A 27,558-nucleotide genomic window follows, 5' to 3' on the forward strand; every position below is an offset into this window, starting at 1 on the left:
CCAAATTAAAAGAATTATTTTGGTGGCCTGGGTGGCTCAGTCGGTTAAGCCTCTGCCTTTGGATGAGATCATGATCTGAGGGTCCTGGGATCAAGTCCCACATCCAGCTCCTTGCTCAGTGGGGAGCCTACTTCCCCCTCTGCCGCCTGCCTGCTTGTGCGTGCGCGTGCTCTCTCTAACAAATAAATGAAAAAAATTTTTAAAGAGAGAAGTTACCTCATTCAGTTAAGATTGCAGTCATTTCCACCTTAGAAAACTTCAGTGAATCCCTAGGGTTTGCAGAAGGAGGTCCAAGTGTTATATTGGGCCCTAGCCTAACTTTTAAGACTCATCTTCCCTTTCTCCCTGTATTTATACTGCCCTCTTGCCATATGGGATCAATTCTTCACCTAGGGACCTGGAGTTTCTGGGTTTGCCCTATATTAAAAGATGAGTGTTAACAGAAATTAATTTTAAGGAGGGGCGCTTGGGTGGCTCAGTCAGTTAAACATCTGCCTTCAGCCCAGGTCATGATATCTGTCAGTTTCCTGGGCTCCACCCCTAAATCAGGCTCCTTGCTCAGCATCAGGCTCCTTGCTCAGCGGGGAGCCGCCTTCTCCCTCTGTCTGCCTCTTCCCCTGCTTGTGTGCTCTCTCTCTGACAAATAAATAAAATCTTTAAAAATATATTTAAAAAAAACAAATAATAATTGTACCTCCTCTGAGGGTGGTCATGGGGATCAAATGGCATTCAAATCAAGATATGCTGTAACCAGATTTTGAAGGCTTAGCATATAAAAAAAGAATATGAATGTAAAATCTCATTAGTTTTTATACAGATTACAAATTGAAGGGATAATCCGGCTAGCATATGGGTTAAATAAAATATATTAATTTCACCTGCTTGTTTTTAATGTGGCTACTGGGAATTTTAAAAGCACATATGCTATTGAATAGCAGTGTGGGGAGGAAATGGAAACAGTATGTTCTTAATACTTGCTTGAAGAGTCTGGCTTAGATATTAAGAATTTAAAATGGGTAATATAGTAGGGATAATAGTTAACAAGTAAAGACTTCTTCCTTTTAAAATTGTTTTAATAATTAAAATCTGGGAAGTTGGGGGGCACCTGGGTGGCTCAGTCAGTTAAGCATCTGACTTCAGCTCTGGTCATGATCTCAGGGTCCTGGGATCGAGCCCCGTGTCCGGATTCCTGCTCAGCAAGGAGTCTGCTTGTCCCTCTTCCTCTGCCCCTCCCCCTGCTTGTGCACTCTCTCCCTCTCTCAAATAAATAAATAAAATCCTTAAAATCTGGGAAGTTGGTAGCATGTTTGAAAAGAGCAAAAGGAGAGAGCTAGAAATGGTATTACATGAAAACATCTGCCTACTAGGGAAGATAATTAGAACATAGGCAACAAAAAATTACCTTCGGAGTGCAAGAATACTATAAATTATTGGGTGTTTGAGATAGAAGAGCCACTACTTTATACTTAGTGCCTGGGAAATCAGACCATTTAATTTGGAGACATTGAAGTAGTATCTAAGGTTCTGTTAAATTCCAAAATCCAAAATATTTGGAAAATTAAAATCGTATGAGTTCAAACCGTGGCTGAACTTGCCATTGTAATTTATCTGTGCAAGGGAAGAGTCTTAGAAATCAGGGGTTCCTGGGTGGCTCGGTTGGTTAGCGGTTAAGCGTCTGCTTTTGGATCAGGTGATGACCCCGGAGTCCTAGGATTGAGCCTCAGGTAAAGAGCTTCCTGCTCAGCGGGGAGTCTGCTTCTACTCCCCCTACTCGTGCTAGTGCTCTCTCTCTCTCTCTCTCTCTCTCTCTCTCCCTCTCTCGAATAAATAAAATCTTGAAAAGAAAAGAGAAAAAAGAAATCAGTTACTGCTTAGCTGTTTGGAAAGAAAATGGTCTTTTTTTCATTAAAATTTTAAATTCTAGTGTTACCTCAATAAAATACCTTAGCATATCATTACAAGGAAATAAGAATATACTCCTCAAAAAGACAAATAACTTGCATATACTAGTATTAGAAATTCCATACATTTTGGGGCACCTCTGTGGCTCAGTTGGTTAAGCATCTGGCTTCAGCTCAGGTCATGATCCCAGGGTCCTGAGATCAAGCCCCAAATCGGACTCCTTGCTCAGTGGGGAGCCTACTTTTCTCTCTGCCTGCCACTCCCCTACCTATGCTCGTGCACATGTGTGTACCCGCCCGCTCTCTGTCAAATAAAATCTTAAAAAAAAAAAAGTCCACACATTCTGATCTCCTTTTCATAAAGGAGGAAAACTGAAATTTTAAGAGATTAAGCAATTTAGGTGTCAGAGCCTACGGTGGAGCTGGAACCCAAGGAGTAGGGCTGGGACTTCGGAGATCAGTAAGGTGCCCTAGAAGCCTTGTTTGCCTCACTCTAGGTGCCAGTCCTGCCAGGCAATCCTTTTTTTTTTTTTTTTAAGATTTTTATTTATTTATTCAACAGAGATAGAGACAGCCAGCGAGAGAGGGAACACAAGCAGGGGGAGTGGGAGAGGAAGAAGCAGGCTCATAGCGGAGGAGCGTGATGTGGGGCTCGATCCTGTAAGGCTGGGATCACGCCCTGAGCCGAAGGCAGACGCTTTAACCGCTGTGCCACCCAGGCGCCCCCTGCCAGGCAATCCTAAACCCTATTCTTTTTTTTTTTTTTTAAGATTTTATTTATTTGACAGAGAGAGACACAGCAAGAGAGGGAACACAAGCAGGAGGAGTGGGAGAGGGAGAAGCAGGCCTCCCGCTGAGCAGGGAGACCTATGTGGGGCTCGATCCCAGGACGCTGGGATCATGACCTGAGCTGAAGGCAGACGCTTAACGACTGAGCCACCCAGGCGCCCCCTAAACCCTATTCTTTTTTTTTTTTTTAAGATTTTATTTATTTATTTGAGATAGAGACGGCCAGCGAGAGAGGGAACACAAGCAGGGGGAGTGGGAGAGGAAGAAGCAGGCTCATAGCGGAGGAGCCTGATGTGGGGCTCGATCCCACAATGCCGGGATCATGCCCTGAGCCGAAGGCAGACGCTCAACCACTGTGCCACCCAGGCGCCCCCCCTAAACCGTGTTCTTAAGCACTACGCTATTTTATCTTCATTGTATCTCAAATAGCTCAAGTATTAGCACCTTGCCACTTAGTTGGGTCAAAGGTTGAGATTCATTCATATCATACTTACCACTTTCGCAAGGCCCTTCCTGATTCCACTCACGAGTTTAGGTTAGACATCCATTGCTTTTCCATTGCACTTCATACTCACCTTATTATAGAGTGCATAATTTACAGGTTGAAAGCCGGGACTTTAAAGTCAGACAGATCTTTTGAATTCTGAGACTACACTTAAAGGCTGACTTTGGAGTAAATTTTCCTTATCTGTAAAAAAGGTACTATTAAGCAACTAAGTTATAGGTACCATAATAGTAGTTTAATATGATATATAATAGTATAATAGTTGTTTTAAATAATTCATGTAAACTGCATATTGCTTGGCAGAGTAGACACTTAGCGGTATTTGATAAAAGATGAAATCCTGCTTTAAGAAATATATTGGACTGCATATCTCATGTCAATTTCCAGTTCAGAAACTAGGTAGAAGTATTTGGCTATCCATCTCTATTTCCTATGTTTTCAAAAAATTTAACAGTGCAGGTAGTCTACAATGAACATTTCCTAAAGTTCTTTTCTTAGGAAACAAGTACACATTTTCTCTAGTAGGACTTATTAGGTAGCAAGAGGCAGAAACCCAACTCCAACTGGCTTAGGCAGAAAAGGGGAATTAGAGGAATTACCAGGGTATTGCATGAGGTTTAAACAATCAATGAATGCTAAAGGCAAATCTATAGCTGGACCACAGGGATAATTGGAAGCAGGGATTTAAACAGCTCCAAAAGTTGGTCTTATTTTTATATGTAAGCTCCATTCCCTACTATATAGCCTGTCTTCCTTCATAAAAAGGAAGACCACCATCAATTCGAGCTTCCTATCTGTCAAAGCCCACCATCAGACAGTGACACAGGTTTAGTTCTCAAATCCAAAATCCTAGAAAAGGGCTCTGACTGGCCTATCTTAAAGTCAGATGCCCATCTCTAAGTTTGAGTGAGCTGTCTCCTTGGGGATAAACAGCTGTGGCCAGAAAGCTGGGGAACCTAGGTGGCTCAGTGAGTTAAGCATCTGACTTCAGCTCTGGTCATGACCTCAGGGTCCTGGGACGGAGCCCCTGATCCAGCTTCCCGTTCAGCAGGGAGTTGGCTTGTCCCTCCGCCTCTCCCCCAGCTCATGCGCTATGTCTCAAAGAAATAAAATCTTAAAAAAAAAAGGAAAGCACTCTATACAATACGGAAGTGCTGTATTTAAGATTCATCAAGTAAACCCCCTTTTTTCCAGGACATGAAATGAATTTCATCCCAACCCCATTTTTCATAATACACGCAAATCCCATGACATGCCAAGGGATAAGTCTTAACCTTTTGTTTAACCAAGATTCGGTTAAACAAAAACTCAGTGCCTGACATGCCCAGCACTGTACCAAATATTACTTTAATAAGTGAACTACCACCTGAAGTTTAAACTCGTTTTCTGTAACAATTTTTGACGAAAGGGTAGTTGTCGACATTGTGAAAATAACATTTAAGAAGGAAAATGGAGGGGTGCCTGGATGGCTCAGTCCAAGTGATTGACTCTTGATTTCAGCTGAGCATGATCTCAGGGTCCTGGGATTGAGTCTCGGATCAGGGGCCTCTGCCCTCAGTGGGGAGTCTGCTTGAGGATCCTCTTTCCCTCTCCCCCTGCTCTAAATAATAAATCTTACAACAACAAGAAAAAAAAAAAAAAAAAAAAGGAGGGGCACCTGGGTGTCTCAATTGGTGAAACATGTATCTGCCTTTGGCCAGGTCATAATCCTGGGGTCCTGGGATGGATTCCCTCATCGGGCTCCCTGCTGAGCAAGGAGTGTGCTTGTCCTTCTCCCTCTTTCCCCCTCCCCACTCATGCACACTCACTCTCCTTCTCTCTAAAATAAATAAAATCTAAAAAAGAAAAAGAAAATGGACTCTGAGACTCAAAAATAGTCACAAAAAAGCCACAGCAATGGTACAATTGTTTTACCGGGCTCAACAAACTTGGACAATTTTTTTTACTAAGATTATTTTTATAGTAAACAAAATATATTTCCAAAGTTTTGCAGAAATTTAATTAATTGGGGAAAAACACTTCAGTTAGTTTGGAAAGACAACCTTTAAAAGAAAAAACAAGTGAATTCCATTCAGGAAGAAACAGACAGTAAATTGTATTTCCACTCCATTTTCCACTTTTTTTCTTCCAGTTTTATTGAGAAGTAATTGACATTCATTACAGTATAAGTTTAGGCATACAGCATCATGGTTTGATTTACATATATTGTGAACATTTATTTTTTAAGTTATCAAATTTTCTCATTTACGCCACCTTTTCTGTGTGTGTAGAGAGCCTTTTGGAAATGAATTAAAGGTCTTTGAATTCTTCAGTCTGTTGACAAACTCTTGAGAATGCTGAGAAATCTCCATATAACCAATATGTTTTCTCCTAGGAACAAACTTCAGAGCCTCCTCCCAACTACCAGTGTTTTTCAGACATAACAAAATACGTATCATTTGATCTAAGGTGAGATTTTTGGTACCAGTGTCCCACTGTAAATATTTATCTAATGGAAGGCATTCTGTTGCCAGCTTCAGCCGTTTTGCCTTGGCCAGGGATGTGCCTGTCTGCATAGCCTTATCAACAAAAGATCCCACTATATAAATTTTATCATGCTTGAAAGTAGTCATAACCTTGGGAGAATCTGCAGTTAAATATATAATACTATCCTTTGGGAATAAATCTACATGAGACTTTTCTGTTGCTGTTAGAAGCAATTTGTCCCATTTTTCTCCATAACGTTTAACTAACTCTTTATGATAAGCACCATCTGTTTTAAGGTTGCAGAAATAAAGATGGAAAGGATCAACATCTCTTCTGTTCCATCCTTCACTTTCTAAAAGTTGGGAAACAGTATTCTGAAGTTCTCTTGGTTTCATGTAATTATCATAATCCATGTCAAAAACCAAAGGTTGTCCAAACTGCATGGCCTGAGCACCTTTCCAGCCCATGGCAATGTCCATATTCCTATCCCAAAGTCGTAGAAACAGAAAGTTTTGCTGTTTATCTTCCTTAGCAGTTTCTAGCAACTGTTCTTTTACTGCTTTTTCCCTTGTTGCTGCTTTCATTTCCTTTTTTATTTGCTTAGCTTTTTTCTTTTTTTCCTTAATATATAAATATTTTAAGTACTTTTTTTTTGATGATTTAGAAACACATTCCATAGCAGTTTTGAGTTCTTCTTCACTGATGTGTTCTGGTACTTCTTTGCCAAGCAATCTCCACATCTCAACTAACTCCCTGATAGCAGCCAGAGGATCTTCATCCTTGTTACTTGAGACTGTTGAAACATCTTCTTCTTGCACACTAGATTTCATTGTAATTTTCCACCCATCCAATCCCAGCTGTTCAGGAGTTGATGTATTCTCCTTATTAGGATAGGACACAGCTGGTATTTTGGAAGACATGTATCTCTGCAGAACTGCTGAACATAAAACCCTTCTCTTCGTAGGAATGGTAAATGGCACCAAAAATCTGGCACAAGATCTTAAGATGATACTACCACTCATTTTGAGTTAAATACGCATGTAAGACCCCTATAAAAGAAACAAAATGTAATGAAAAGTTAGATAAAGATTTTTAAAACCTGTCAACTAACTGTGCAAGTATAAACTGGAGACACCAAAAGGCAACTATTTTTGAAACACAAAGTGAGCACAACTTTATTTGTTGTACCATTAATTTTTCCTAGACTCCTGTGGCACAGAGCCTGTGATAACTCATCAGGCAAAAAGTTTAAAACTTATCTGGGTTCTTATTTTAGACATGAAAATCACTACTGCTTTAGGGAAAAGAATACCTTAAAGAACGATCCTTTTTAGAATTATATCTAGGGGCCCAGAATATCAGTGTTAACTGGATAACAAAGTAATGTTCTGCTGATATGGGTGAGATCATGATGCTATATTCTTCTCCATTCTATACTAAGTCCGGATACAGACCCAAACTATAAGCTCCTTAACATAAGCAACACATGAACACAATAAGACAAAGGGCAGAAAAGTTATAGAGGATGACAACTAATAAAAAGCACTTAGGAGCTGCTCTATCAACGCTCTTATGTTTTCAGAACAGAAATACAGGAAGATCTACTGATGTAAGAAAAAAAACAAAATAGGGGCGCCTGGGTGCCTTAGTTAAGCTGCTGCCTTCAGCCCGGGTCATGATCTCATGGGTCCTGATATTGAGCCCCATACTGGGTTCCCTGCTCAGCAGGGTGTCAGTTTCCCCCTCTGCCTACCCACCCCTACTCACGCTCTCTCCCAAATAAATAAAATCTTTAAAAACAAGAATGAAATAAACCTCTTTTCTCCAGTTCAGAGTTTATTTTGCAGCAAATATTGTTATTGCCAAACAAAATGTCCAAAATTAGGGAAAATATATATAAGCTCCACAATTTTATCCTAAAGGTCTGGATATCCAGAAAACAATGAAGATGCTTAAAAATGTGAAACTAGTACAGGATTTGAAGCCAAAAAAAAAAAAAAAAAAGGAAATACACTTTTTACAAAATGCAACTGAAACACCTGAAAAATTCCTTCTTCCCTCTGCTTCATTTAATGACTCTGCATGCTTCTGGGAGTGGCTCTCTAAGCTGTGCCCTGATGCTCAGATGTCTTCCCCTCCTTTAAAAGTAGATGTGCCTCTGAATTGTCTTAACCCCCCTACCCCCCCTTTCCCCCCCTTTCCAATCTGCTTTACCTTCCACATGGTTTCAAGGAGGGACACTGCTATTCATCCATTTGCTGAAGCCAGAAACTGGGGGTCATTTTATTACTGTCCTCTCTCACACCCACCATATCTAATCTATTTGAATTACATTCACTTTACTTTCTAAATATGTCTTGAATCCATTAACTTCTTTTGAATTCCATTATCTTAATTGTATCCCCTAGCATCCAGATTTGCTCTGCCTCATCTCTAAGCCATTTGGAGTTACTGTAAATCTGATCAATGCACTGGTATGGTCCCAATGTGTATTTTTAAACCCACTGCTGCCAGGTTAAATTCCAAACTTATAAACATGGCTTTTGAAGTTTTCCACAAAATCACCTTTTGCTTATCTCCTCAGCTAATCTCTAGCTATTCTTCACCTCAAGCTTTAGATCAAGTGTTCCTCCTACTAGTTCTTATAGCGCCCTCTACCTCTCTATCATATTTGTAACACTGTTTTGTAATTGCCAGGTTACTTATTTGGCTGACTAGATGGTAGACTCTATCAGGACAAGGACTATTTATATTAACATCGAACCCAGTGCTTGGCAGTTTATGGCTCACAGGAATCACTCAAGTATTTTTTGAATAAATATCCTGGTCCAATGCTTTTCACATTTAAAACATGTTCAGACACCTTAAAAAAAGTTTATTTGGGGGGGGCAGCTGGCTGGCTCAGTTGGTAGAGCATGTGACTCTTGATGTGGGAGGGGGGTGTCCTGAGTTCAGACCCCAGGTTGGGTAGACAGCTTACTCTAAAAAAATTTTTTTAAGTTTTTGTTGTTGTTGTTTTGCTTTTTAAGTAATCTCTACACGCAACATGGTCAGGTCCCCGAGATCAAGAGTCGCATGCTCTTCAGACTGACCCAGCCAGGCGCCCTATGTTCAGACACGTCCTAAAAAAACAATTTAGACTCCCTGAAATATTTAACGGGGAGTCCTCAGCCCCAATATGAGAAACACTGATTTCAGAAACAAAATCCTTGGAGTTTTGTCTTTGTAACCGGTAAAGATTTTTTAGGATATCATAGAAATGAAACCCAAATTTTAAAACAAACAAGGATATCATTTTAGTAAACATTGCTCTTGTTCCAGAGATTGTGCTACTTACAGTTTAAAAATCACTGGGCTTCCACTTATCTGTGGGCCTTCTTGGCGCACATGCTCCACTAAGTGTCTCTTAGAACGGTTTCCCGTGTCCTCTCACCTCCACACACACAATTAAGATAAGAAACATGCCCATACCAGGAGTGCAGACACAGTGGCTCCCGCTGGTGCCAACCACAGGGACCCCGACAGGACGCAGTACTCCCCGGCGAACTGCAGCGCACGAACACGCACTTCACACAATTACGGTTGTTGCTTTAGTTTCCGGACCTTAAAGGTCAGCCGGGGCGGAAATCCCGCCCACTCTCCTCGGCGCTTCCCTATGACGTCCCGCCACCAGGGGAAAGCCTTCCAACGCGAAAGCAGTGGTGTCGTGGAGAATGCTGGTTGCTGGTTTGGGGGCCATGCCAGCCATCCTCTCACCCGGTGTGTGTTTGTAGCTGATTTTATTCGGCGACACCACTATTTAAAAAAATTCTGTTCCTCTTCTCTTAACCTACTCTCTGCCTGGTGCACGTATTTATCAGCATTTGCTCACATAGTGCTTAAATAAAATGTTTTCACAAGTCTCACTCAACTTTGCTTGATGCTAGGACTTTAACACTACCCTTTGTGACCAACGTATCACCAGCACCTGGTACAATGCTTGGAACACGATAGGCAACACGAAATATCTCTCACTCCTCTTAGCTCATTTGTTAAATTTACTGTGAAAATGAAATTAAGTCACACACTGCAAATTAAGTGACCTTTGGATCAAAATTCAGTGCTTTGTTTAGCCAGCACATTTTCAAGTGTTTTAATTTAGTTGTCACTATTAAATCATTAGACGCAACATCATTCACTGGGGAAAGGACAGTCTTTTTCAAGGAATGGTGCTGAACAAAGTTGGACCCTTAACCTAAAACCATATAAAAATTAACTCAAAATGGATCAAAGACTTCAACATAAAAGTCAAAACTATAGAACTCTTAGAAGGACACATGGGGGGAAACTTCATGACATTGGATTTGGCAATGATTTCTTGTTTAGGACCCCAAAAGCACAAGCACCAGAAGAAAACATAGACATTTTGTACACAATTAAAAACTTTTGTACATCAAAGGACACTACTGACAGAGTAACAGATTTGGAAGATATTTAAGAAGTAAAAATGGGGGCGCCTGGGTGGCACAGTCGTTAAGCGTCTGCCTTCAGCTCAGGGCGTGATCCCGGCGTTCTGGGATCGAGCCCCACATCAGGATCCTCCGCTAGGAGTCTGCTTCTTCCTCTCCCACTCCCCCTGCTTGTGTTCCCTCTCTCACTGGCTGTCTCTCTCTGTCAAATGAATAAATAAAATCTTAAAAAAAGAGAAGTAAAAATGATAAAATTCGGTGATTGATATTTGGGGGTAGAAGGAGAATTCAATATTCTACTTTGAGCATTGAGACAGGCAGTGATTAGTGGTGCAGGGAATGAGGAAAAGGAGTAGATGGGGTGAGGGCAGAGTTAGTGAGAGCAATTTTAGACATAATGACTGAGCTCCCTTCAAAGTCAAATGATGTCTCCTTTACAATATATGGCAGTTGGCTGCATGGGGCTAGAGTTAAGGAGAAAGGGAATGAACCAAAGCTAGAGATTTGAGAGCTATGAAAGAGGCTTTGAAACCAGAGTCTGTGAAACCATGTGGGTGGAAAAGATTACCCAGTGTCTGGGTAAAGAGGAGGAGTCAGCAAAGGAGACTGAAAATGAACAGCTAGAGATACAGGGGTAAAATAATCAGAATATGACAGAAGCCAAGGGAAGAATGTTTCAAGGAAGAGTGACCCAAGAGGTTTCAAATGGGTCAACTAGGTCAAATGCTGCCTATATATCATGTAACACAGACTGGGAAGCATCCATTGCATTGGGACCATATTGTGAAGTTTGGAGGCTGAAGCCACATGAGAGTGGTTAAGGAATGAGTGGATTATGAGAAAATGCAGTCAGCAAGTGTAAATGTTTTAATGAAATTCGGCAGGGGCAATATACAATGGGTTCAGTTCCTACGTGTGGCATCCAGGAAATTTTTGTTACTTATTATTACTGTTATGTTGAGAGAGACTTGACAAACCAATAGGATTTTTAGCAAGGGAATGAGGGAAATAAAAGAGTGAGAAGGGTGAACTTCCTGAGAAGATTGAAGAGATGGTATTCAGAGGACGATTGGAGGGAACTGGTCTTGGATACGAGGAAATTCTACTTCCTTTGTAACAGGAAGAAAGGAAGAGGTGGGTGGGGATAGACGTCAATTTGTAGATATGGCAGCTTACTTTGAGTTTCCGTTTCTGGAAATGGACTTAAATCTCCTATTTTTAATTTATATTTGTTTTTACATTATGTGGAAGACAACTGGAAGAATTGGTCTTGAAGAGTGAGATGCGACCCTTCCCTTACTATAGGAGGCAAAGATAAATGTGTCAGTTCACATGGATCATAAACATGGGCTCAATGAACAAACCCCTTTTGTTGCTTTCCTCAAGGGTGGAAACTAGGCCAGATGATAATCCATCATAACTTTCACCTCACATGAGGTAAATTTAACTTTCTTATCTCTCTGGCTATTTATTACCTAGCCTTTTTTTTTTTTAAGACTTTTTAATTTATTTGAGAGAGAGAGAGAGTGCCAGAGAGAGAACATGAGTGGAGGGGAGAGGCAGAGGCAGAAGCAGACTCCCCACTAAGCAGGGAGCCCGAAATCTGGGATCACGCCCTGAGCCGAAGGCAGACGATTAACAGACTGAGCCACCCAGGTGCCCCTACGTAGTCTTTCTAACAGTGGTTCACAAAGTGTGGTCCCTAGAGCAGCAGGATCGGCATCAGCATCACTTGGAAACTAGTTAGGCAAAATTTCATGCCCCATCTACCAGTTTTACCAAATCAGAAACTTTGGCAGGGAGGCCAATCAATCTTTGTCTTAACAAGGTCTCCAGGTTATCCTAATGCACTCTAACATTAGAGAACCACCGTGTTTGAAGAAACATTGAAAAGCAAGTAAGAAATTTGTTTTCTTTTTAATAGACAGACTTCCCTTAGCAAACAATATGTTCTCCTTTTTTAAAAAAAAATTAGGCTCCACTAATTAGTTTGGATTTTTTTTTAATTTCCATCAACCCATACAAAGTAGATAAAGCATTAACATTTTTTAAAGGATTTTATATATTTATTTTTCAGAGGAAGGGAAAGAGAGAGAGGGAGCACGCAAGCACAAGCAGGGGGAGTGGCAGGCAGAGGGAGAAACAGGATCCCTGGCTGAGCAAGGAGCCCGATGCAGGACTCGATCCCAGGACCCTGCAATCATGACCTGAGCCAAAGGCAGACGCTTAACCAACTGAGCCACCCAGGCATCCCTGTGTCCTCCTTTTTTGTTAAGATATGTTTAGTTTGGTATTGGAAAGTGACACACAAATCTTGATGCACTTTGCTTACAAACAATGATAATAGCCCATTACCTCTAACTATTTTCCACAAGGAAAACAAATCATATGGTGATGCCACAAGGTCTTAAGATTTTCCTGAAGTCCTCTCATATCAATCTTTTCTCTATCAGGACATATCTCTGGTCTGCAGTGTACAGCCAAGAAACTGGAAATTTTTATTTTTATTTTTATTTTTATTTACTTCAAGCTGCAAAAATAGATCAACATCAAAAGTCAGAGTACAGGAGCACATTAGGGTAACCCCTGGGAGAGAACGCTTAAAATAAACTTTATTTTCAAAACAAAAATTTGTGCCAAAAATGCTGATGTTTTGCAGAAAAAGAGAAACAAGGTTCTAAGTACACAGAGCTGTTTATTAAAACAAGAAAAAGGGGCACCTGAGTGGCTTAGTTGGTTAAGTGACCAACTCTTGATTTCGGCTCAGATCCTGATCTCAGGGTTGTGTTATTGAGCCCTGCACTGGGCTCCGCACTGGGTGTGGAACCTGCTTAAGATTCTCTCTCCCTCTCCCTTTGCCTCAACCCCCAGGGCTTTTGCGTGCAAATGCTCTTTCTTTCTAAAAATAAGTGAATAGGGGCGCCTGGGTGGCTTAGTCATTAAGCGTCTGCCTTCGGCTCACGGCGTGATCCCGGTGTTGTGGGATTGAGCCCCACGTCAGGCTCTTCTGCTGGGAGCCTGCTTCTTCCTCTTCCACTCCCCCTGCTGTGTTCCCTCTCTCATTGGCTGTCTCTCTCTGTCAAATAAATAAATAAAATCTTTAAAAAAAAATAAAAATAAGTGAATAAATAAATAAAACAAGAAAAAATTTGAATGATGAGATAAACATGCTTTTAGAGCAGAGATAATCTTATTACAAACAACTGAGTCCAGTTGCTATACCATTAATTTCAGTTGGCATCATTTCTCATGTAGTGGTCTAAAATATGTCCCCCAATTCTTTGGCACTCCCTTTAAGAGGTGGAGCCTAATTCCCCTTCCCTTGGATTAATGACTCATTTCTAACAAATAAAAAAAAGTGGACCAGGGGCGCCTGGGTGGCTCAGTTGTTAAGCATCTGCCTTCGGCTCAGGGCGTGATCCCAGAGCCCTGGGATAGAGCCCTACATCGGGCTCCTCCGCTGGGAGCCTGTTTCTTCCTCTCCCACTCTCCCTGCTGTGTTCCCTCTCTCGCTGGCTGTCTTTCTCTTTGTCAAATAAATAAATAAAATCTTAAAAAAAAAAAAAAGAGTGGACCAGTATGCAACTCAGAGAGTAGGTCATTAAGAGGCAGTGCATTTTCCTGCTTGTTCCTTCACCTGGGTGATTCACCTTGGGGGAGCTGCCATGTCCTGAAGACATACAAGTGACAAAGACTCTCTTTGTCTAAACTTCAGTTAGGCTCCTCTGAGCCCTCGGGACTAATCCTCAACCTTGGCCTTCTGTGAGGCTGCAGAGCTTAGTCTTAGCAAGAATCCCGCTAAATCAACTCCTGATAGCTGATCAAGTTTCTCATTCCCCGCTCTTCATGTCTGAGGCCCTGGCTTGCCTTTAGCAATAATCTCCCTACCCTGGTGTCTCCTCTTAGTAGTTTTCCATCACTGACACCCTATCTTTGCTGTATTCAGAGTTGAGTCCAATCCGTCTTCCCTGTTGTAATATCCCTAATCACAACAGTTTCAAATTAAGACTTCTTTACTATTTTAACAAGTGCCAGAATAATTTTTCCTTTAGCAGAAGCAGCCTATGGAAGAGGTCTACATGGTGAGGAATCAAGGCTTTTTACCAAATAGCTGGTCAAGCTTTAGATCCCTGCAACTCCAGACAATCTTGACTGTACTCTCCTGAGAGATCCTGAGCCAAAATTACCCAACTAAACTGCTCCTGAATTTCTGGACAGCAGAAACTGTGAAATAATAAATGTTTGTTGCTTTAAGCCACTAAGTTTTGGGGGTAATCTGTTATGTAGCTATAGATAATAATATACTTGACTACCAGATTAAGTAGCAAATTGGGAGTTATGAGAAATATCAACTTCCAGTTAGTTAAGTGCAAGACAGAAGAGCTTTTATGACAACTTCTTAAAAACTTTTGTTGGTGCTTTTTACATTAAGTGCATTAAATGCATTCTAGATAGACTATGTTGAAAGAGACTTCAAAGCTCACTTCATTTACAAACTAGTAAGTAAAGGCTGGGAGAGAATAATTGGTTTATTCAAGGTTGAGTTTCATTTAAAGCCTGCATATCCTGATTTACATTTCAGTGGGTTTTCCCCTCCTCATTATGCCACTTAAAACGTGGTACAGAAAGAAGAGAAATTTGAAATATGTCTTTGATGATAAAGATTTGTCTTAGTCTGCTGGGCTGCTATAACAGAGTATCGCAGACTGGGAGGCTTAAACGCATGTTTATTTCTCACATTCCTGGAGGCTGGGTAGTCCAAGAGCAAGGCACTAGCTGATTCAGTGTCTGGTAAAGGGCTGCTTCCTGATTCACAGATGGCTGTCTTCTCACTGTGTCCTCACAGGGTAGAAGGGAGTTCTCTGGGATATCCTTGATAGGAGCACTAATCCCATTCACGAGGATTCCACCCTCATGACCTCATCATCTTTCAAAGGCCCCACCTCCTATCACACAGAGGATTAGGATTGCAACATATGAATTTCAGAGGGACACAAATATTTGGTACACAACAGGAATTATAGTATATGCTGGGTTAAAAAACACTGTGAATAAGAACACTAGGAAGACACTAGAAATCGCTATATCAGAAAAATCTGCATGTCCTATTAGATATAGCAGAGTTAATTCTTTTTTTTTTTTTTTTGAGAGAGAGTGTGCACTCGCACACACAAGCAGGGATGGGTGGGAGAGAGGGGCAGAGGGAGAGGGAGAGAGAGACTCTCATGCAGGCTCCACATCCAGTATGTGAACCCCACGCAAGGCTCAATTCCATGACCCCAAGATCATGATCTTAGCCGAAATCAAGAGTTGGAAACTTAACTGGCTGTGGCACCCTGTGGCAGAGTTACTTTTTCAAATGCAATGTCTACGATGGGTTCCTCTTTTACTCATCTATGGGCAGAGCTAAAGATAATTTGTAACTTCCGCCTTTTTCTCTTTTTAGAACTTCTGGAATAGCCAAAATAAATTTTTCACTAGTAGTCCCTATTTCAGCAAATGGCATTTCTATACATCTAGTTGCTCAAGCCAAAAACCTAGGAGTAATCCTCATTATTTCCTCCTCCTTATTCCTGACCTCCAATCACAAAATTTTGTTCACAGAAACAAAAGTGTTAGTGTACAGTGTAAGTATTATATAATTAAATACTAGTATTTAAGTATTAGTGTTAACTATATTAGTATTAGTAGTTAAGTATTAGTATTAGTGTTAAGCATTTCTCCAAAATTAATTTGGTCTCCCAGCCTCCAAGCTTGTCCTTCCTCTAATCTATTCCCTGAACTGCAATCAGGATATTCTTTATAATATGTAAATCTGAGAATATTCTCACATGTTTTCCATTGTGATGAGAATAAAGTTGAAAAACATAACCATGGACATTGCAGCCTTTGAGCAAGCTGCCTCTGCTTATTTCTCTAATTTAACTTTCCAACTACTGACAAAACCTCTCTCCTTGACCAAATCTGAGCCTGGCTCCTATGAGCCCTCTTCTCAACTAGGCTCCAGTGTTGGACTCCATCCTTGGTCCACTTACTCCAGTTGTTGTTGTTGTTGTTGTTGCTGCTCTTGTTGTTGTCGTTGTCACTTAGTCCAGTCTTAGCAAGAATTCTGTCAGTTAGTGAAAATTTCCCATCTTTGGCATCTGATCATCCTTGAGATCTGATAAAATTCCTCATCCTCTACTGTCAATATGTTATCATCCTGGCCTGACTTCAGTAAGAATCACATTGAGTCAGTCTATTAAGACTCTCTCTTATGCCTGCTGTTTCCTCTTAGTTAATTTTCCATTCACTGACCCTCACCCCATACTTTGGCTATAACATTCCCCCTCCTCAATTGTCCTTGTTGAATCAGAAGTTGAACCTGATCTCTCTCCCTTATTGCAAAACCCATTGCAATAATCCTTTCTGAATAAAGTCTTCCTTATGTCTTTAACAAATGTCATGAATAATTTTTTCTTTAACACTACTCACCCATAATTTTTTAGCTTTGACTGAACTGGACTTCTTTCTATCATGTCAAGACTTTTGCATACCCCAAGGCTGTTAGCTCTCATACTAGATGTTCCATGGCACCTTATATTTCTGAACATTCTTCACACTTGCAATTTGTTGTTCCCTGTGAACTCGATAAGGATAAAGGCAATGTTGGCGTTGTTTGCTGGTGTCCTCAACAGCTACAATTGACTGGTATATAGTAGACACTCAAATATTAGCTGAAGCTGTGAGCAAACACCTTCAATACATTTAAACAGAAGACTAATAAATTAAAGCAAAAGAACACAAACAGAAAAAAGGGAGTTTATGATCATTTTTATGTTCACTTACAGTTTTAGTACAGCATTAACAACATAGAAATCAAAGACTGACTTAGTATTTAATCTGTATCAATTATATTCTATTAAATCATAAGAGAGCTTTTCAAAAGATCCTCTAACTTGAATAATACTGTCAAATATTAATGATGGTATAGACTGTTCACCAGTACCTTACGAAAGAGAACATATTCACTTTTCAAAGTAACAAATCAAACCTCAAGCCAGAATATAACACTGTGTATATTCTTTTCATAACATAATACCAGGAAGTATTCTTTTTCTTCTAACATCTACATCTTACATTTCAGTAAGACCAAAAAAAAAAAAAATCTTAGATGAAAAAAAGCAACTCAAGCACTCTGCTTTCTTTTTGTGGAGCTTCTCGTTACTATTGGCACTCGAGAGAAATTAATTGTTGTTTTGGCTTTCAAAGCTTTTTTGAAGTATTTGAAAATTGACTGAAGGCTAGAGGAAGGGGCTAAGTTGTGTTTTTCTGTACCAGCAGAAACCATAGGAAACTCCTTTTTTAAAACAGTAGCTGCAGGTTTATCCAAAGGCTTAGGACTTGTCACCCATTCACGGCAGTGGTGCTTTATCCAGGCTAATAGCTGCACATCCCTTCCCAGCTGGTGTCCTACATGATGTTCAGAGTCAATAAGTGCAACAGCATGTACTTTGTTCATCACTTCCCGCTTTCTACGAACAAGTAAGTCCATAAAAACCAAGCCCCCGTAACCATGTACAATGAAGGCAACATCCTTGCCTTCAGCCTTTGAAATGAAGTAATCCCAAATGTAAGCCATGTGTTCTTCAGGGGTGTTGCTGCATCTTTTAGGGATGCACTGGAGAGGTTGCTGGAGAGAGAAAAAATTCTCTGCCTGAACCATTTTTCGGGTAGAGGACCCAATATTTTGTGTTAAAAGGCCTTTCCACTCCTTTTCCTTCTTTAGGTCCACAAAATTGTCATTGGGGTTTAGCACAATTACATCATAATGTGCCTGCAATGCCATTTGAATACACGGTATCTGACTTCCATGTTGGAGACCATGATGTATTATTGCTTGCTGACTCCACTGACCAGCTCTAGAGACCCCATGGTCTTGAAGAAGGACAAGAAGAACAGAATGATGACTTGTTAATGCTCTCTCACTCATGAAAAAGAAGCTTCTTGGTTCCTTATCAGCCTCTGGTGGGATATACACTTTTTGTAATTTGCATACTTTCTCCAAAAGCTCATAAATGTATTGTGCAAGCAAATGGCCAAGGGCCTGGTAGCGCTCGCTATTCCTCTCAAGGACATTTTTATAATAGTTAAAGACAAAAGGCCTTTGTGTCTCGGTGTGTCTCAATTCAGCTTTTTCATTGAAGTCATATTTAAGTTCTTCTAGTAAGTCAGATTGTTCAATAAATTTCTGGAAGCTCAGATCCGGAGTCACTGGTAACCACTGAAAGTAAAAAGCAATAATATGTCAGTAGTAGAAAAAATAAAATTTTCAGCTTGTTAAATTTTTCCTGTGAGAAATCATGCTAAAATCAAGCACTTCACCAAGACATTACCCTTTTAACTTATGCTAAAGACTTTAACTCAAAATAATTGTGAATGATGCCAAGTAGTAAGTCACAGTGAAGTAAGGGACAATGGCCAGACCATATATAATGACAGAACTGACCAACGATCCATAGCATCTTGCCCAGGAAGCCAACCTCAAAAAACAGCCCTAGAAGTCAGAGTTGCAGGCAGTCAGACCACTACCTCTAGTGACAATCCAGCAAGCTAAACAATAACCTCTGTCACACCTGTCCCCAAATGGCCAGGACTTAACTAACAACTGAGAGCTTTCCTAATTTTTATCCCCACTTCCAGCTTAAGACCCACCAGAGAAAACCAAATATGCATCCTTAACCAATCACACTAGATATTCTGCTTCTAGTTAGCCCACCTGCAGCTTCCCCAGGTCGATAGCCTCAGGACATCCTAACAGTCTTCCCCATTTTCCACTATAAAGCTTTCCCATTTTTCTGCCAGCTTTTGAGTCTTTGCCAGAATGCAAGTGATGATGGCTGACTCCATTGCTACAGTGAGCACAGAATAAATAGGTTTTGCTTTTCTCACCTGGTTGGTCTTAGTTTATTTCTACAGTAAGCATTTAATACAGTTTGCTGTTAAATGAATGGCAGGGGATGGCAATGGGGGTGAAACGTGAAACAGTACAGGTTATGATCAATTTATAATAGAGGATATTCAGATGTCTGAGAAGAAAAAAAGCTGCTGACTAAAAAGTTAATTTAGACAGTTATTGTGGACAGAACCTAAAGGGAAAAGAAAAGACCTTGAAAAGTTAAGTGGTTTGCCCTGAAGATTATTAATTAAATTATTATTAAATAAATGATTGGGTACTGAGGCTGACTCTAAAATTCATGTTCTTAACAAACACATGAGTACGTTTTCTGCTTAATTTCTTAATACGGACAGTGGGAATCCATAACCCACTTCAAATAACTAGCACTGAAAGTGATTTTTAGTGCCACTCAAGATGCTATCAAGGCTTAAGGCAAAATTAAGATGGTGCTTGCTTGATTTATTTTAACTTTTTTCTCACTTTCTGAATGTTATTCTCTGATTCCTTTTTTTTTTTTAATATTTTATTTACTTAACAGAGAGAGAGAGAGAGCAGAAGGAGGGGGAGCAGCAGGCAGAGGGAAAGGGAGAAGCAGGCTCCCTGCTGAACAGGGGGAACCCGATGGGGGACTCGATCCCAGGACTCCAGGATCATTAACTGAGCCAAAGGCAGTCGTTTAACCAACTGAGCTCCCCAGGTGCCCTTATTCTCTGATTCCTATATGTAACTGGCACTTTATGAAAGTGTTTGGTTGTCCAAGGTACCCAAGCTATCTAGACTGTTCTCTATTCCTTCCTGTTCCACTAAAAACTCTTTTTTTCTTCTGGTGTGGCTGATCTCATGTGCTATTATATAATTAATGTCTTTTTCCCAAGTGTAAATGATAGATAGACCTAACCATCCTTTAAAAGGAGAAGCCTCTGGGATTAGATTGATTTAGGTTTAAATCCTAGCTCCAAATTTTGACATTGAGTGACTTTCCGCAGGTTGCTTACCTTCAATGAGTTTCTTCAATTTCTGAGTTTTAGTTTATTTATGCTATCTAAAACAATGGTCCTTATTACTCTCTATCCTGCTACTCTGCTCTATTTTTCTTTGTAGACTACATCACCACTTAATACATAATTGCTTGCATATTTTTATTTTAAAAATTTTAAAACCATTTTATTTTATTTTATTTATTTTGGGGGGGGGAAGGGAAGAGAGAGAGAGAGAGAATCTTAAGCAGGCTCCAGGCCCAGCACAAAGCCTGAACTGACACTAAACTGACTGAGCCACCCAGGCACCCCTTGCTTGCATATTTTTAAATTATATGTCTTCCCTCATCAGGAAAAGCTCTAGCAGAACAGAAATTTCATTTAACTACTATATCTTCGATACTTAAAATGCCCTCTGGTGCATATTACAATAACATTTTTTTTTAAAGATTTTATTTATTTATTCGACAGAGATAGAGACAGCCAGCGAGAGAGGGAACACAAGCAGGGGGAGTGGGAGAGGAAGAAGCAGGCTCATAGCAGAGGAGCCTGATGTGGGGCTCGATCCCATAACGCCGGGATCACGCCCTGAGCCGAAGGCAGACGCTTAACCGCTGTGCCACCCAGGCGCCCCTACAATAACATTTTTTGAATAAATAAATGCAAAATAACATTATTTGTTTCACAAGGCTGTTGTGAGAAATTAATATAGGTAAAAACCATCCTACACAGTGTCTCACACATGAAAGTTTCTGTGAAATTAGACAGGATGATATTCCTTTTTGAGATGTGAAATAAAAAACCATATATATATATATGTATATATATATATATATACATATATATATATATATATTTCCAGCCTTCTTTATTCACTTTAACATTGTTATTTATCCATATTAATAAGCGTAGTTCTAGGCCATTCATTTTGTCTGTTTATGGTGTTCCATTGTTTGAATATGCCATAGTTTACCTATTTTCTTGTTGAAGAACACTTAGGTTACTTTAATTTTCCACTATTATAAACAAAGTTGCGATGGACATTTTTATAGCTATATTTTTGTACACATATCAAGAATTTTCCTAGGCAATATACTTGAAAGTGGAATTTCTAGGTTATATCAGCATCTTCCACTTTACCAGATGTTGATTGCCCAATTACTCTCTAAAAAGGAAGGTCTATCTTATAATTTGGCGTGGATGACCAGGTTTGTACAGAAAAGCAGTAGTCTCTTAGATCTAAAATAGTGCTTAGGGGCGCCTGGATGACTCAGTTGGAAGAGCATGCAACTCTTGATCTCAGGGTTGTGAGTTCAAGCCCCATGTTGGGAGTAAAGATTACTTAAATAAATAAACTTTAAAAAATACCCCATTTATTCAGGCGCTGGGCTGAAAACTGCCTTTTTCTGTACTGAAATAAAGAGAAAGATACAGTATATTTAAAACTCAATGAACTAAACAAAGAATCTTGTTAGCTAGTGATTTAAATTTTCTTTTAATCAGAGAGTAAAATAAACAAAATCGGTATTTTCTAATAGCATATAGTACAACATTTAATTATTCCTTTCCACTTTGTTAAGTGTGTACTTAGTTGTTTAAGACACCATTCTCAGGGGTGAAGAATGAGAGTTTGCAAACTAGAAAAACCAAATGGCACAGAGATATATAAAGGACAGGTGGAGATGGAGTGACCAGGAGCAAAGTAGACAGTATCTTGCAGGGCGAAAAGTTAGACAATTCTTTAGAATTTATTTTAGCACATTTTCCTTGGTTAACATACTCCAACCTGTAACTCTCCCCTGAATTCATATCCAACTGTCTACTCAATATATTTACTTAAATGTCAAATAGCCATCTCAAGCTTAACATGTCCAAAACCCCTCCTTCAATCTACTCTCTCTCTTTACTACCTAAATAAATGTCAACTTTATTCTTTTAGTTACTCATGTTGCAAACTTTTCTTCTCTTTTACACTCAATCCAATCAATCAGTAAATCTTCAGGATCTGTTATTTGAAATATATCTGTCATGGAATCACTTATCATCCCTCCACCGCTTCCACCCTAGTCCAAGTCACCAACAACTCTCGCCTTCATTATCAAGTCTCCTATGCAATCTCTTGACATAAGCTCTTAACACCCTGCAGTCTGTTTTCCACATAGCAGCTAGAATGATCTTTTCAAAACCTCTAAATTGGATCTCACATCCCTGTTCAAAATTCTCCATGGTTTCCCCTCTCAGAATAAAAGCCTAGGTCCCGGGATGCCTGGGTGGCTCAGCCGGTTAAGCATCTGCGTTCAGCCCATGTCATGATTCCAGGTTCCTGGGATCAAGCCCCAGATCGAGCCCCACGTTGAGCTCCTTGTTCAGTGGGGAGCCTGCTTCTCCCTCTGCCTGCAGCTCCCCCTGCTTGTGTGCTCTTTCTCTCTCTGACAAATAAGTAAAATCTTAAGAAAAAAAAAAGAAAAAAGCCTAGGTCCCTATCACCACCTACAAGGTGCCACATGACCCTTAGCTCTTCAATGTCATTTCCTTCCATTTTCTTTCTTATCTAGCTGCATGATCTGGCTTTTAGGTCTTTCTCAGGTGCATTTCCCACCACGTTCTTGCTTACTTCACTCTAGCCACACCTGACTTTTTGCCTCCAACCTGTGAAGCAAGCTCCTGTTTATGGGCATTCTCCCTTGCTATGCCTACAGCTTCTAACACTTCCCTAGATATCTATAGGGCTTTATTTCCTTCAAGTTTCTGCCCGCTTGTTATCTGATCAGAGATCTGAGCATTCCATCTGAAAGGGCAATCCTTTCCAAGTCTTCCTCATTCCTCTATGATTCTTCTTTTTCTCTCTCTCTTTCCCTCCCTCTCTCTCTTTTTTCTTTCATTCTTTCTTTTCTTCTCTCTGCTGCCTCTCTCTCTTAAGCACTTACTACCTACCAGCTGACATATACTTATTTTCTGTCTCCCCCCCCACCACGCCTCCTTCTTGCATTAGAATAGAAGTTCCATGGAGAGGGACAAAGACTGTTTTGTACACGATTCTATCTCTAGTTCTTAAAATAATGCCTGAATTCTAGGCATTTAAATATTGTTGTTAGGATTTTATGATTTTTTTGCTAAGGGCATAAGGAATTAAAGAACAAAATTCCTCTAGTTGTATATACAGGAGAAAGATGCATACGAAGCTTTTTAAAAATTATAGAGGCTTCTTGTATAATTTTAAAGTTAATAAATGTCAATTTAATAATCATTTTTAGAGAATATCCTATGCATCTATATGTTTTCTCTTTTACAAATCAAGATGATCCATTAAAATAAAGGAGAGAAATCAAACTTTTTAGTTTTTGAAAGAATGGATTGGAATAAGATAGTTTAGTTTTAGAAATAAGATTGTTAGAGCTGCAAAGCACATTATTGATATTCTTAGTTAATATGTTTATTTAATAGAGAAGTGAGGCTTTCAAAGGTAAAATGACATGCTAAAAGTAATTCAGGCAGCTCTAGGAGCCTGAGAGAAGATTCATTTTTACCGGTGATCTTATAAATGCGTAATATTTAACTTTTTATTTCATTTATCCACCAAAAATTTAGTGAAGGCATTTGTTAGACATTTAGTGTCTTATATCACATAGCCTAGTCATTTTACATTGAATGGAATAATAAAGAATGGTATATAATCATTACTGAGAATTTTAAATTAGGTCTTTCTAGTAACTTGGATTAGGTGGTTGACACAGCTGTTATTTTTTTTTTTTTTTAAAGATTTTATTTATTTATGTGACAGAGAGACAGCCAGCAAGAGAGGGAACACAGCAGGGGAGAGGGAGAGGAAGAAGCAGGCTCCCAGCCGAGGAGCCCGATGTGGGACTCGATGTGGGACTCGATCCCCCAATGCCGGGATCACGCCCTGAGCCGAAGGCAGACGCTTAACGACTGCGCTACCCAGGCGCCCGTCACAGCTGTTATTTTTTGTTCTAGGGATGGCTATTGTTTTTATTTAAAAATTGTGGTATAATATACTAAAATTTACCATTGTAACCATTTTTAGTTGTATAGTTCAGTGGCATTAAGTACATTCACATTGTTGTGCAACCATTACTGCTACCCACCCACAGAACATTTTTCATCTTGCAAAACTCCAACTTGATAACCATTGAGGGATAATTTCTCATTTCCCCTTTGCCCCAGCCCCTAGCAAACCATTCTACTTTCTATGAACTTGACAAGAGGGTAGGTGGGGAAACAGAACCACAGGTGCAAATAATTTTAATTAGCTTGATTTTAAGGAACTCCTTTCCTTTTTAGGATCATAAGGTGGCTATACTTAATAATATTTTACATTCTTCATAGGTGAATAGTAAGCTTTTATGAAAATATAATTTTACTTTGTTCCTGGGTTTCAGCACCAGAGAGATAGAGAGAGAGAAAAGAAAATATAAGTTTAAATCTGAGAAGTTAGGGCTTAACCCCTGATTACACAGTAATACCTTATTACAGTAATTATAGTCCTTTGGTATACTTAAGAGTTCCTTTTGTATTCCTATCCCATTAGGAAACAAAGAATAAAGGATGCTAAAAGTATCTAAATACTTTTTTTTTGCAATGAATGCCATTTTATTTATTTGTTTATTTAGAAAAACAAAACAAAGAATCCTTTAAAATATTTTAGGAAAAGAATGACTATTTTGGTACAAAAGCAACATTATTATTTTCTCAACACAGAATGGAATTATGAAGTTTTTTACTAAAATTATGCCTGGGAGCCTGCTTCTTCCTCTCCTACTCCTCCTGCTTGTGTTCCCTCTCTCGCTGGCTGTCTCTTTCTGTCAAATAAATCAATAAAATCTTAAAAAAAAATTATGCCTGTATACAACTCCATTTAGTAAATTATAGAAAATAGTAGAAAATAATAGAGCTAATGAAATGACATTCTGTAAAAGTTTCAAAAAAAGCAAACTAAATCTCTTCCTCTTAGTATTCCTTCTCCCTACCTATCTCTCCCCAGAAAAGACTAAAACAGCTGAATTTAACCTACCTGAGGAAAAAACATATAAAAAACAGAATATTAGAGACAGAAAGAAAAAAAAATCAGATGTCACCAAATCCTGGGTTTCCTAAACTTGAGTATGCAACAGAATTTTCCACGAAAGTTAAAAAAAAAAAAAAGTTTAGTGAACAATTATAAAGAAAAACATCCTCTAACCACCAGGGGCAATGCCAGCCAACCCTAAAGTTCCTTCAAACGCTTATAGCTCTCTCCGAAAGTAACCACTCTGGACTTTTATAGAAATCACTGCTTTGCATTTCTTTATGGGTTTATCTCCTAAGTGTATAGCCCTGGAAATTATAGCTTAGTAGTTTAGTATTGTAGTTAAAAAATACTTGATATGTCTTCCTGGGAAAAATTTTAAACATACAGATTATTGGGTAGGGGGATGGGCTAGCCCGGTGAAGGGTATTAAGGAGGGCATGTATTGCATGGAGCACTGGGTGTTATATGCAAACAATGAATCGTGGAACACTACATCAAAAGCTAATGATGTACTGTATGGTGACCAACATATAATTAATAAAAAGGCAATAAATTAAAAAAATACAGATTATTAGGCTCCACTTCTAGGAGATTCTTATTTAAAAGGTTTGAGGTAGGACCTGGAGGAAGTGTAAGAAAAGATGCTCCCAAGTAGTTTTGAAAACTAGATTTTTGGATTTACTGACTTTGTCCAACCCTAGATCCTATGTTTCTTGATTTGGATTTTTCAAAGGTAAGTGGGTACCAAAAGTTAAGGGCTAAAGAAGAGAGTATCTAAAGCCTCAATTTTACTAAATAGTAACATAAAATGAAATTTTTCTCTTGAAACTAACCAAATGTATTAAGGCACAGAAATGCTGAGTAAATACCACATTTTAAGATAGAACACTTCAAAGAAATTAGTGGTATACATACAAGATACCTTGGGTTCAGCCCCAGGGCCAAAGGACAATTTAGGGATCTTCAGTTAAAGGTTTGTGCATAGATTCCTTCTATAGCTTTTTGGACAAAAGATTATCCATCTGCTGCTTGAATACCTAGAATTAAAGCAGGTTTTCATAACTTCTGGAAACAGGCTATTTCACTGCAGGACAGTTACAATTGCTGATTCTCTTAAAAAGGAAGTTATCTTTAAAACTAAACAACCTATATATGTCTTTTCATAATTCACAGGTTACTTCCTTTATATGTGGAATAAAAACTTCCTTCACAGAATTCTCAGTATTTTAATGAAAATAATCAATTACTAATGAAAATGAAGTGAATAACAACATAACACAGTGCTCCATATATCTTTGCAAAATCTAGGCTTTCCTGTAGCCCATGGTAAGAAGTTCCAGATGTTTATTTTAGTTTTTAAAACAAGCAGTCAAGATGTTCAGAGTGCCCATCTAAACCTCTTTGCAGGGGCGCCTAGATGGCTCAGTGAGTTAAGTGTCTGTCTTCAGCTCAGGTTGGGATCTAGCCCCAAGTTGGGCTTCCTTCTCAGTGGGAAGTCTGCTTCTCCCTTTCCTCCACCCCGCCCCTAACTTGTCTGGTCTCTCTCAAATAAATAAATAAAAAAATCTTTAAAAAAATAGACCTCTTTATATTCATATTGTACTTAAAGTTAATTCACTTGTGATGAGAAATGGCCTTTTGCAAATTTTTAAAAGTTCTCTTCAAAGAAATTGTTAATCGAGGGGTAAAATAAAGGGTTAATCAAATTCACACTGCCACTTTGTTTTGAAACTATTAAAATGATACCTACTATACCCACTGCTTAGAACAAAAATACAATGAATACCTAATTTAATAACTTTATATGCACTTTTAACACTTAATAAAGAACCATACCCTTTGAGATAAAACCTGTCCATTCGTTCTTATAAAATACTGGGCTGATGAATTTCTAATCTCAAATAATTTTAATTTGAAAGGCTCTATACAGTGTGAGCTTGATGTACAAAAGAGAAATGACATTATCTCCAAACATACTAAGACAATCATTTTTTGGGGGTCTTTCTTATTTTTAAAATGAGGAAACTTTCACCAGAGCATAATAAAACTATAAAAGATCACTTAATCAGTCTTTCATAAAAGACAAAATGAAGTTGTTAAATACTCGCTCAAAAGTATAAAGTGAACTTTTAGTCCTTTAGTTGTTTGCAGTGTAGTTAACTATAAGTCGGAGATGAATACTATAACAATAAAAATACTGGTTAAAAAGCAAATTTGAAATTTTTGAGCTTCAAGTTCATCTATCTTCAAATGTTATTCGAAACAAGTTCCAATTCAAAGAAACAAACTGGCTTTCTAAGTCTTCATTAGCAGAAATTGTATATGTTTAAACAATATATTTGCAAGCTGAATAATTTGATTAACTTATCATTTCTTATAGTTAACTTCTTACTGCTAAACTTTAAAACCACTTACTTTTATGGAAGCTGCTAATTTGGGTGGAAAAGGATAAGGCCTACTTACACTTTCCTTTATTATGTTCCCATGTCTCAGCTCTATTTCCAT

The 27,558-nt window shown here is 39.0% G+C and overlaps 2 protein-coding genes across 2 annotated transcripts; both read right to left on the reverse strand.

Annotated features, from left to right (window-relative positions):
* Positions 1-5,294: 5,294 nt before the first annotated feature.
* Positions 5,295-9,264, reverse strand: TRMT10C (tRNA methyltransferase 10C, mitochondrial RNase P subunit). Its single transcript, XM_045785312.2, has 2 exons — positions 9,133-9,264; positions 5,295-6,710 (listed from the first exon to the last, which is right to left on the reverse strand). The coding sequence occupies exon 2, from the start codon at positions 6,681-6,683 to the stop codon at positions 5,436-5,438; it is 1,248 nt and encodes a 415-aa protein (XP_045641268.1). The 5' UTR covers positions 6,684-6,710; positions 9,133-9,264; the 3' UTR covers positions 5,295-5,435.
* An 8,013-nt stretch (positions 9,265-17,277) lies between these two features.
* Positions 17,278-27,558, reverse strand: LOC123784258 (putative protein ARB2BP). Its single transcript, XM_087861298.1, has 2 exons — positions 27,469-27,558; positions 17,278-18,372 (listed from the first exon to the last, which is right to left on the reverse strand). The coding sequence occupies exons 1-2, from the start codon at positions 27,556-27,558 to the stop codon at positions 17,278-17,280; spliced, it is 1,185 nt and encodes a 394-aa protein (XP_087717424.1).

Source organism: Ursus americanus, chromosome 4, assembly GCF_024610735.1.
Source record: "Ursus americanus isolate L20-20 chromosome 4, mUrsAme1.1.p, whole genome shotgun sequence".
In the NCBI taxonomy this organism is placed as follows: Eukaryota; Metazoa; Chordata; class Mammalia; order Carnivora; family Ursidae; genus Ursus; species Ursus americanus.